The 12,131-nt window shown below is 44.5% G+C and overlaps 1 protein-coding gene across 4 annotated transcripts in view; it reads right to left on the bottom strand.

Moving 5' to 3' along the window:
- ST3GAL3 (ST3 beta-galactoside alpha-2,3-sialyltransferase 3) overlaps positions 1-12,131 on the bottom strand; it is a gene marked incomplete at its 5' end in the record, with an annotated part of 189,068 nt that overhangs the window by 97,011 nt on the left and 79,926 nt on the right. For 2 of the 4 annotated variants that reach the window (XM_081085823.1, XM_081085821.1), the window contains one exon: positions 5,751-5,798. The exons of the other annotated variants lie outside the window; for them this stretch is intronic. Coding sequence is in view for 1 of the 2 variants with exons in the window: in XM_081085821.1 (XP_080941947.1) it covers positions 5,751-5,798 (48 nt within the window). The remainder of the gene's footprint in view (positions 1-5,750; positions 5,799-12,131) is intronic. 4 annotated transcript variants of the gene reach the window in all.

The raw sequence follows: 12,131 nt of genomic DNA, 5'->3' as shown, positions 1-12,131 counted from the left end.
AGGTCGTTATCTCCCGAGGGGTCCCAGACTGCGAGAGGGCACAGGCCGGGCTGAGGGACACCCCCCCTACCCCCGAGTGCACAAATTTTTGTGCACCGGGCCTCTAGTTAATACCTAAAACAAGACAGTGTCCCTCTCCCCAGCCATGTCATGCTGCAGAAGAGCTACCTGTGCTTGGATGGAGGGCCCCTTGTGATAGGGGACCCAGGCTTACCAGGAACTTCTTGCTAGGCCTCTCCCTTCCCCCATGCCAACATCCAAACAAAAATAATTTTATTTTTCCCAGCTGTAGGAATAACATGCTCACTGCAAAAATCAAAATGCAAAAAATGTACAAAGAATAAAGTGAAACCCTTATCTAAAGTTAATTGCTACAAACATTTTGGTGAACATCTTCCCAAAAATCTCTTTCTAAAAATACGCGTATAAAGGTGCATATACAATTTTACTTACATGTGGCCTCAATACGCATGGTTTTTTCCTGTTTTGTTCACTCAACAATATCCTCTTCTGTGTCAATAAATATAAAATTGCATTGTTTTCAATGGCCCCGTAGTATTCCACTACATGGATGTGCTATTATTTATGTAATCCTTTTTATTCATTAAACAATGGACATTATTTTTCTATTCTTCATTCAACAAATATTTACTGAGTATCTATTATGTACTAGTACTGTTTTAAGTACCAGGGACACCGCGATGAACAAGATAGGCAAGGTCCCTGGCCGAATGAAGCCTCCATCCTGGGAGGGAAGAATGACAGTACACAGGAAATAAACAGATAATTTTAAGGAAGGATGAGGGCTGAGAAGGATACAAAGAGCTCCCTTCTCAGAGAAGGTCTAGGTGTCAAGAAAGCAGACGACTTCAGATAAAGTGGTCTGGGAAGGCCTTCCTGCAGAGGTGACATTTGAACAGAAACCTGGGAGTCAGGCAAAGCAGGAGATCTGAGCGTTCTAGGTGGAGGAAACAGTAACTACAAAGACCCCGAGGCAGGAAGAGGCCCAGCATAGCCATGGAATAGCAGGAGCGCCAATGTGGTCTGAGGTCAGTAGGGGCTGACAGACTAACGCAGAGAGAAACTGAAGTAGGAGCCAGCAACGAGGGAGGGCCCTGTAAGCCACAGTTTGGATTTATTTTAAGGGAACCATGGAGTCACTGGAGAGATTCCAGTGTGAACAAGATATGATTTGATTTACATTTTTAAAAGATCACTCCGGCTACAATGTGGAGAATGGACTGCTGGGAGGCAACAAGTGGAACACAGAGAGACCAACCAGTTAGAAGTTCACTTGTCCACGGGAGAGGTGATGGTAGCTGGACAGTGGTGCCAGAAGGGAGTGGCTGCACAAGGACACACTGTGAGGATTTAAAAAGCAGAAAGGGGCGAGGAAGAGGAGCAACCAAGAGATTCCTAGGTCGTGGCTTCAGGAGTTGGGTCAATGAGGAAGAAAAAATGGGAAAGGAACAAGTATCAACATACAGATACTATACAATTCATTAGATTTACGCGTAAGTATTCTGGTTTGGGGGGATACTGTAAAATGTTTCTTTAATTTTTGATTTTTAGTTGTTCATTGCTAGTATACAGAAATACAATTAATTTTCTTGTGCTTGGGCTTTGTATCCTGTCGTCTTGCTAAACTCAATTATTAGTTCTAGGAGGTTGGTGGGTGTGTTTTTTTTAGATTCCTTGCATTTTCTATGTAGACAATCATGTTACCTATAAGGAGGGTTAATGTTATTTCTTTCTTTCTTTCCAATAATGTATTCTTTTCATTTCTTTTGTACTAGTGAGGACTTTCAGCAGTGGCTCCTGACCTTAGGGGGAGGGCAGTTTTTTTTTACCATTAAGTATGACGTTTGCTATAGGCTTTTCGTAGAGGCCCTACATCAGGTTGAGGAAGTTCCCTCCTAAGCTTGCTGAGAGTTTTTTGTGGTGTTTTTTTTTTTAAAGTGTATGTTTGTCAGATGCTTTTTCTTGACCAATCGACATGACCATTTGTTTCTGTTCTGACAGTTAAAAAGTTAGATCACACTGACTGGTTTTTTTTTTTAATGTTAAACCTTTCATTCCCAGGATAAACCCCACTTGGGCAACAAATTTGGGAAGTTTTTAGCCATTATTTCACCGAATATTTCTTCTGTACAGCACTCTTTCTTTTTGGGAGTCCAATGACTCAGATGGTAAACCTTCTGGTATTGTCCCACAAGTCCCCAAGGCTCTGCTCAACTTTTTAAATTTTTGTTGTTGTTGTTGTTGTTCCGATTGGTTATTTCTATTGCTTTATTTTCAAGTTCACTGATGCTTTCCTCTGTCATCTCCATTTTGTTGTTGAGTCTATCAGTTGAATTTAAAAAATTTTGGTTACTGTATTTTTTTCTTATATCTCTATTTGGTTCTTCATTTTCTTTTTTATTGATTTTTTTATTTTTTGGCTAACACTCTGCTTTCCCATTCATCTCAACAGTGTTTGCCCTTAGTTTTGGGAGCATTTTTATAACTGCTACTTTCAAGTCTTTGTCTGCTTATTCCAACATCTGTATCATTTCAGCACTGACATCTTGATTGTCTTTCCCATGCAAGTTGAGATTTTTCCTGGTTCTTCATATGATGATTAATTTTTGATGTTTTGAATATTATGTTATGCAACCTGAGGTCTTGTTTAAATCCGGTGGAGAATGTTATTTTTTGTTTTACCAGATAATCAACCAACCCGGTTGGATTTAGGTGGCAAGTTCTGAGCAGCCTTCTATGGGTTGTGGTTTCAATACCAGTTCCATTTTCACAACCTATTCAGGTGTATATTCTGTATGCACCACCAGCATCCACTCTGGGTCTCAGGCCGTGGTCTATTCCTAAGTTCAGTTCTCGAAGTCTTTGTTAGGTTGGTTAGAATCAAACGCACTCTTTAGAATCACATGCACAGCTCAGGGGTTGGCGTGAAAGTCCACCAACAACTTCATGGAGTCGCTTTCCTGATAACCTCCCTCTGTTTCCTCCTGTACTTTCCAATTCATTGGGCTTCCCCTTCCCAGTCCTCTGGCCAGAAAGCTGGGATTTTCGTTACCATATTCTGCCACCTGTTTCCTGAATTATACCCAAATCTGGGGCCAAGCAGCAAGAAGGCAGAGCGAGAAAAAAGCAACCGGATTTCATGCCACCCTCTTAAGATTATAGCTCCTTTAATTAGAGAGAAAGGTTTCCCTCTCTGCTTTAGATGCTTGAAGCCCCATGGCTGCCACTGGCACTTCCACCACCACCGTGGGACTGCCTGGGAACTAGGGCATGAGAGAACAGAGCAAAAAACAACACTTGGGCCCGGCTGGTATGGTTCAGTGGTTGAGCATATACCTATGAACCAGGAGGTCGGGGTTTGATCCTGGGTCAGGGCACAAGCCTGGGTTGCAGGAGGCAGCTGATCAATGATTCTCTCTCATCATTAATGTTTCTCTCTCTCTCCTTCTCCTTTCCTCTCTGAAAGCAATAAAAAAATATATATTTTTTTTAAAAAAACAAAAAACCCCTGGGATTTTCCCCTCTGTTCGTGCGTTAGAATCCCTTTCTTGCCCCACAGTCACAGCTAGAGGTCTTCTGGAATTCTCTCTGTGCCCTGGTGTCCACTGCTGGGTTTTGGGCTTTCTCAAGTCCATGACATGCACCACCAGCATCCCATGCACAGAGATCCCATGACATGGGATCCAGAAGAAAAATGAGAAATTCACTGCCAGTGTCTTTTCCCTCAATTTATCTGCTACTATTTATATTTGAGAGTCCTCAAATAGCTGCTAAATGCTTTATGTCTAGGCCTTTAGCTGCATTCAATGACAGAGAGAGATTCTTACATATGTATCTTGACCATATATCCTGGTGTGGATATAAGCATCATCCATTCTAGGGGAGAAACTGCCAGGTCATGGGGTATATTCAAATTTCGCTAGTCTTTTCCAAAGTGGTTGTAACCAATTCATCCTCCGGCCAGTAGAAACTCCGTTTTCACTGTACCACATCGTTACCAACACTGGAACATCAAGCCTTTTCAGTTTTGCCATTTTGGTATATGTGTCATAGTATCTCACTGTAATTCTAATTTGCATTCCCCTACATACTAACTCAAACACCTTTTCATAGGTCTACTGGCCATGTGGATTCCTCTTTTGTGAAGTGCCTAGTCGATCTTTTACTTGTTTCTCTACTGCATTGTTTCTTTATTCCTACTGATTTGTTGTAGTTCTCTATTCTGGAAACAAGCCCTTGGTTGGTTATTTGTGCTGTAAATACCTTTTTTCACTCTAGATTGCCTTTTCACTCTTAATAGATCTTTCAATTAACAGAATTTCTTAACTCTAATGTAATAAAATTGATTAATCTTTCCTATATGAATAAAACCACCATCTGCCCACTTTGTCTTACAGTGGCTTCTCCTGTCTCAGCATTTTGACCGGGGACACCTCAAGCATATCAGGCAGGAGACTGCAAGATGGCAAAGGAGAGCTGGGCCAGTGTTGCTCAGTGGTTGAGCACTGACCCATGAACCACGAGCTCACTGGTTTGAGTCCCAGTAGGGGATGCGCAGGAGGCAGCCAATTGACTATGTTTCTCTCTCATCGATGTTTCCATCTCTCTATCCCTCTCCCTTTCTCTTTCCTAAAATCAATATAAACATGTTAAAAAAAAAAAAAAAAGATGGCAAAGGAGAGAGAATAGGCTCCAGAGCTGGACAGAGATCAGTCCAGATCACCTCTTTCAGCATTAGTTTCTTATCTGTAACTAAAGCTATCCTGTCTACTTTGCAAAATGTGTGTAAAGCATTCAGCACACTGCTCGCTTACAGGAGGTCCTCAGGAAACAGTGGTAGCTGTGACCATATTCTCTGCCACAACTGCCTGAACCTCCTGGCTGCTTTGTGAAACATCTATCTACTGCATTCAAGGATTAACTGTTCTCAGTAGGCCAGCAAAGTCACCCTGTTATTTGCAAGCAGCCCCCACCACCACCTTCAACTAAAAAACACAGGCTTAATGCAGAGATGCTTTTCTGACAAAGTAATGTCATTCCAGGGCTCCCACAGGGACACAACGGCAGCAAGCGGAAGAATCAAAGTAGCCTCTCTTTCGCTCACTGCTGACAGCACAGTCGTGTGAAAGCCAAGCCCAAAGGAGCCTGGGTGACTTTGTGTAAAAGGGGCAGGTGTGCTGATCTGTGTGTGCTGCACCGTAGATACAGGGACGAGTGGGAGTGTGCCAGCCTGCATGAGTTTTGGCATGAGTGCAAATAAGGAAAAGTGCATGACAGAGTGCACCTCCTGGAGGGTGTGTGTGGAAGTGTGCAGTGAGGTGTGTGTCCTCAGGAAGCTGCGATGCTCTCACCAGCCTGGCATTCTGCTGGAGGCCCTGATGGTTATCTACTCCAGCATACCCAGAGCTTGGCATCTCTCAGCGCCCTCTGCCCAACTCTCTGTGACAGAAATCATACCTTTGTATAGAAACCCAGACCATTCTGAGTGAGAGAAGAGCACTCCTACAAACTCTGCAGTGCACACTTTTAAAGCCACTAGCAAAGTCTTCTGGGTGTTGTATCCCACTCTGCTTCCCAGACCATGTCTCCCTAGAAAGGCTCCTGAGACTTCCCCACAATTCTGAGATATTCCACTGCCCACCCCCAGGCACCCCCACCTCTTTAGGCTCCACTTCAAATGTGGTCAGTGTTGAGTGCTGAAAGGGTAACAGAAGGGAAGGAACTGGTACCTGAGCCTAGAGTTTGTCCAGCGGAGTCAAAGGATAGAACCACTGAATCTGCAACACAAGAGGACAAGTTCATTTCTTTCTCCTTCTCACAGTAAGAAAGCAAGCTCCCACTGGCTCTGCCCAAACCCTCCCCAAGGGAAATCAACTGGAACGGGATCCAGCTGCACAGACGGCCTCCACAGGTCCATGCCCACCCGACCACTGGGCCCGGAGGCCCTGCTGAGCCCCGCCCGAGCCTCCTGCCACAGGGAGGAACATCTCAGAGCAGAGACAGGCCCCGAGTTCTTCAGAGGCATTTTCTGCCAGATCAGGGACAGATTTACTTCTTTTTCTTTCTCATAGTGAAAATAAAATTTCAAAAAGCAAAAGAAAACTTCCCTCCTGCATCTAGTTAGACACTAACATTTCCCTGTGAATTCTCCCTTTCTTTTCTTATCCATACACCCAATTGTTTATTATTTCTTTTCTCCAAAAGGCTTAACGTGGCCTATAGGAATTTATAGTACACAATGGAATTTAAAAAATGAAGTCAAAGAAAGGAAAAACATTAAGTAATTGGGAAATGTTAGTGCACAAAATGCATGCCATGAGGACCTATACAAACCCTATAGCTAGAATCAAGGAGGCCTGAGCTCCCAAACAGCCAAAGGAGAACACGAACACTTACAAGATTCAGTGCCCACATTCATTCATTCACTCACTGTTCAGGAAATATTTATTGGGCATCTACGATGTGCAAGATACTATACTTTGAGATGCAGCAGCAAGCAAAAAAAGCGCGGTCTCTACCCTCATGGATCTACCTGTCATCAGTCTAGAAGAGAAAAAAAGTTACCAAACAACAAATCACTCAACTAAAAACTAATTAAGCAAAAAGGGAAAGAATGCTGTGAAAGTTTCTGTCTGCAACCAGACCTAGTTTAGAAGGAGAATGGATGTTGGTTAGAAAGAAGTGACACTTGAACTAACAGCTGAAGGAGAAGTAAGGGCTGAACCTAACAAGAATGGAACGGGGCACTGCAGGCTGAGAGAATGTCCCTTGTGGAGAACTGGAGCAAGATGTAACAGGGTGGTTCAGAGCAACTGAATGACCAAAACATAAAAGCAAATACTCTACAGTGATCACAAAGAAGTTCCTCTCCTGGGTTTTAACTAAGGGAGATGAAACATGATGTCAAAGCCTGTATCTTTTACAACATTCCTAGAATAATAAGTAATTGTGAATCTTGAATGGCTGTTTCTTATAGCATGAACCAATAGAAATGATGGCATAAAGCCAGTGTATAGTTCAATAAAAACAATTAAAAGGGACACCAAGATAATTTAAGGCCCAGGATCACTCAGAGACTCCAGACTTAAAAGAGATGATACTCAAATGGTTCACTCACTACAAAAGAATGCCAGTTGAATGGATATAGGACCAGTGTCTATAGCCACACCCACCCCAGTATTATTCTTCAGATCTCAATTAGTATCACATTTTCTCTTAGTGCACATGGACATATGACACGATAGTTACCATAACTGTAAATAACATCTATCCCCACTGCTGGACTCTAAGCCCCATTAGGACAGACACTGTATTTGTTTCTTTCACTGCTACGTTACCAGGGTAAGATCTGGACTCAGTAACTACTGCCGAGTAACAATCCTAGGTAAGTGAATGGACCACATATCCTTCAGGCAATCTTTCACACTCCCCTCCCCCCCATAACCAAGTGTTTATGAAGAAGTGGGTGGCAGAGAACTAGAGGGTATGATTTTATAATAATCCAGAGGCAGATATTCTGTATTGCTAGTTAAGGGTAGATCCATACACTTTGAAACCCACATCTTTTTACAAAACTGTGGAAGCACAATTAGGACACTTAGCTGAATAGATAGGTGACCACCATATGAGAGACAATCAACCTCTAACTCTTACAAATTCTACGTCTTTATCACCGTTTCTCACATCTGTCTCCTCTTAATGCTATTGCTGCTTCAGAAAAGAAGCCCCTGACGCTCCCCCCACCGTCACTCTCTCTGAGTTTTATTAAGGTATAATTACATACTCTAACATTCACTCATTTTAAGTGTACACTTCAGGGATTTTCAGAAAGTTTACAGGGCTGTGCAACCATCACCACATGAAGATTGAGAACATTCCCTTCACTCTAAAAAGCTCAAGCAACCACTCATTTTCTTACCGTCTCTACAGATTTGCTTCTAGACATCTGCCTATTTTTTGCCGGGCCTGTTCTGATAGCCTCCTAACCACACACCTACCTTCAACTTAGCCCACTTCCATCACCCTTTATACTGATGCATGATTTTTCTAAAAGGTATACCTGACTGTGTCTTTGCTTTTGATTAAAATGCTTCGGTGGTTCCCCATAGCCTACACAAAAAGTCTAAGCTCTAACATTCAAGTTCTTCACTATTTTGCCTCATTTGCTACCTCTAATATACCTCACATTCTAGATATGCCAAACTACTTCCATTTCCCCAAAGAGATGTGTACCTCCTATTTTCTACATGGAACATACTGTTCAGTTCACATGGGAAAACAACACCCCATGTTTCCAATATGACCCAACTCAACCATCCCTCATCTGGAAGCCTCCGCTGATGAATTCTGCGCGTTCTTTTCTCTAGGCCATCACTGAGCTGCTACTATGGCATTATTTTATTGTGTCATAATCCTTGTTGAGTTCTTTTTTCTCTCATTAAACTGCAAGTTCCCTGAGGACAAGCTTTGTCTGTTCATTTTGAGGCTTTGATGCCTAGCTCAGTGACTAACGCACAGAAAGCAGTCAATATATTAAACAAAGGAGTAAACTAGTAAATGCCCTTGCTTTCTTTCAAAGGTGTTATCATCTGAGTGATATTTCACAGGTTGGGGGGAAATCCATGATGCATATAAATTCTCATTCAATTCAAGTCAACCTTGAACTGGCCTCATCCTAGGAAGGAACAAACATTCCCACAAATCAGTGCGGGGGGGATAAGAAAAGTGCCCAAGGAACTTTCTAGGTGAGAGATCACATTCACCAGAAGATTAGGAAAGGCTTTCTGAGGAGCTCACTGCCCAGATTAACAACAATAAAAACAGCATCTCAAATTTTTATTGCACTTGACAAGTATTTTTCCAATGGTATTTTATCCACTTTGTACTCACGAGCAGTCATGAGATAACGTCTTAAACTTTTCCATCTAAACATAAAGAAAAAAGGCTAAAAGTTAACTAACAGACTAAAACTTACCTAAGACTAAGAGAAAAAAGACAATGTTAACAATGTTAGCAAATACTAAGAATTATAGGTGGTGTTTATTCTCTGTATTCTTGAAAATTTTCTACAGTAAACATGCATTAGTTATATCATCAGGGGAAAACGTTAAGAAGAGAACTCTAATCCAGCTCTAGGTTTTTAACCTCTGATCTCTGGCATCATGCAGAAGGATGGAAGGTTCTCGTCCACCTTCACTGTGCAGCTCTTCTGCTTAGTTCCTGAGGCATCCTTGTTTCATGCCACTTAAATATACCTCGGCTACATCAATTCCTAAATATCCTGAGCTTTTCAAAAATTTTTCCCTCCTTCCCACAAATATTATCAAGTACCTATTACATCCTGGCATGCCTCATTTTATGTGCTATTTATTGATTTAAGAGAGAGAGAGAGAGAAACATCAATGTGAGAGAGAAACACTGATCAGTTGTTACACTCCCAACTGGGGATGGAACCCACAAGCTAGGTATGCACCCTGACCTGGAATCGAATCCACCTTTTGGTGTATGGGATGATGCTCTAATTAGCTGAGCCGCTCGGCAAGGGCTATTGTGTTTTTCTACAAATTGAAGGCAAGTCCCTCCATCAGCAAAGAGATTACAACTTGCTTTATTGTGATGTTCTTTACTGCAGTGGTTTGGAACCAAACCTGCCATATCTTCGAGGTATGCCTGCACTAGAGATAGGGAGCCAAGTAAGAGACAGTTTTTGCCTTCCAGCCAAGGAAGACAGACGAGTTAATATCCACTTAAAATAAAGTGTGACATGGGAATGCAAACACCAAGCAGATGAAAAGTCAGAGTTTTCACAAATATCATTCCCAGTGGCAGCGGGTTGTGTCTTTAAACTGCAGAAGATGCAAATAAGCGAGTAGAAATTTCTGAAGGAAGTTTGTGACATATTCATGTTTTGTGTAAGTTTTGGTGTCACTTTGAGCATTAAAGCCACAGACTTGAGAATTCGTTTGGCCGATTATTATTTGTGTTTATTCTAAAGGATGTAAGATCACTTTAGTTATAAACCACTTTGACAACAAAAGAGAGAATTCAGTATTCAACAAGGTGAGAAGTTTGTTTTGCAAGAAACAGAGCAAGAATAATCAGACTTCTCAGGCTAACGAATATGTTGTTGTCATTCAAGCAGCCCGGGCTCCAGCTGTTCCTGGTCCACAGGCCAGAGGTGGCCATGTGGTGTGTTAATAGGTGACCGAACAGAATTCCAGACCAAAGTCCAACAGAGCATTGCTGCACATGACTTTGTCCAATGAGGAAACCTAGCATTTACTGGAAATCTTTTATTATGGTCAGATGTTTCCTGAGTCTGGTTTCTGAAGTGGATAAAAGGAACATAAAGAAAGTATGAAGAATGGGGCTCAGTCTTTCCAGTCATTGGAGAGGCTTGCAAAGCTCCAATTATGCAGTGAACAAGCTCCATTTTCAGATCCCACCTGTCATGGTATACATTCAACACGTGTATTCTGCTAGCTACCATGTCTATGTCTTAGAGATGCAAGCATTTTCAAAAACTCCCCTTAAGTAGCCAATAGGTAAAATAAAAGCACATGTAAAGCTAAGCATTCTATAGTTAATAAAACTGTATTGTACACTTGAAATCTGTTAAGAGAGATCTTAAATGTTCTTGACACACGTATACACACACACACACAAAGGTAACGATGTAAGGTGATGGATGTGCTAACTAACCTTATTGTGGTAATGTAATCATTTTATTATATACTAGAGGCCAGGTGCACAAAAATTTGTGCACTCGGGGGGGAGGGAGGGTCCCTCAGCCCGGCCTGTGCCCTCTCGCAGTCTGGGACCCCTCGGGAGATAACGACCTGCTGGCTTAGGCCTGCTCCCGGGTGGCAGAGGGCAGGCCCAATCCCTAGGTGCAGCCCCTGGTAGGGCTCAGAGCAGGGCCAATTGGGGAGTTGGGGCGCCGCCCCCTGTCACACTCAAGGCAGGGTTGGTGGGGAGGTTGTGGTGTCACCCCCTCTCACGCACAGAGCAGGGCCCATGAGGGGTTTGGGGAGCTCCCCCCTGTCACGCACAGAACAGGGCCGATCAGGGGGTTGAGGAGCTCCCCCTGTCACTCACAGGGTAGGGCCGATAGGGGAGTTGGGGCACCACCCCCTGTCACAGACAGAGCAGGGCGGATCAGGGGGTTGGGGAGCTCCCCCGTGTCACGCACAGAGTAGGGCCTATAGGGGAGTTGGGGCACCACCCCGTCACACACAGAGCAGGGCCCATCAGGGGGTTGGGGAGCTCCCCCCTGTCACGCACAGAACAGGGCCGATCAGGGGGTTGAGGAGCTCCCCCCTGTCACTCACAGGGTAGGGCCGATAGGGGAGTTGGGGCACCACCCCCTGTCACAGACAGAGCAGGGCGGATCAGGGGGTTGGGGCGCCGCACCCTGTCATACTCAGGGCAGGGCCGATGAGGAGGTTATGGCTCTACCCCATCACACACAGAGCAGGGCCCGTGGGGGGCGGTTGGGGCGCCGCCCTCTATCACCCATAGAGCAGGGCGGATCAGGGGGTTGGGGCGCCGCCACTGTCACACTCAGGGCAGGGCCGATGGGGAGGTTTTGGCTCTACCCCGTCACACACAGAGCAGGGCCGATCAGGGGGTTGGGGCGCCGCACCCTATCACACACAGAGCCGCAGGGCGATCAGGGGGTTGGGGAGCTCCCCCCTATCAGGCACAGAGCAGGGCTGATCAGGGGGTTGGAGTGCCTTCCCCTGTCACGAACAGAGCAGGGTGGATAGGGAGTTTGTGACCCCACCCCCTGTCACACACAGAGCCACAGGGCGATCAGGGGGTTTGGGCGCTGCCCCCTGTCACGCTGATCCCAGTGCTGGGAGGCCTTGTGGCTCCACTAATCCTGGTGCTGTGAGGCATATTACCCTTTTATTATATAGGATAGAGGCCTGGTGCACGGGTGGGGGCCGGCTGGTTTGCCCTGAAGGGTGTCCTGGATCAGGGTGGGGGTCCCACTTGGGTGCCTGGCCAGCCTGGATGAGGGGATGATGGCTGTTTGCAGCTGGTCAAACATCCTTCAGGGTGGGGGTCCCCACTGGGGTGCCTGGCCAGTCTGGGTGAGGGGCTGA

This window comes from Myotis nattereri (assembly GCF_964212035.1).
Source record: "Myotis nattereri genome assembly, chromosome: 3".
NCBI lineage: Eukaryota > Metazoa > Chordata > Mammalia > Chiroptera > Vespertilionidae > Myotis > Myotis nattereri.
Note: the sequence above shows the minus strand (reverse complement) of the source record. Positions and strands in the feature narration are given on the sequence as shown.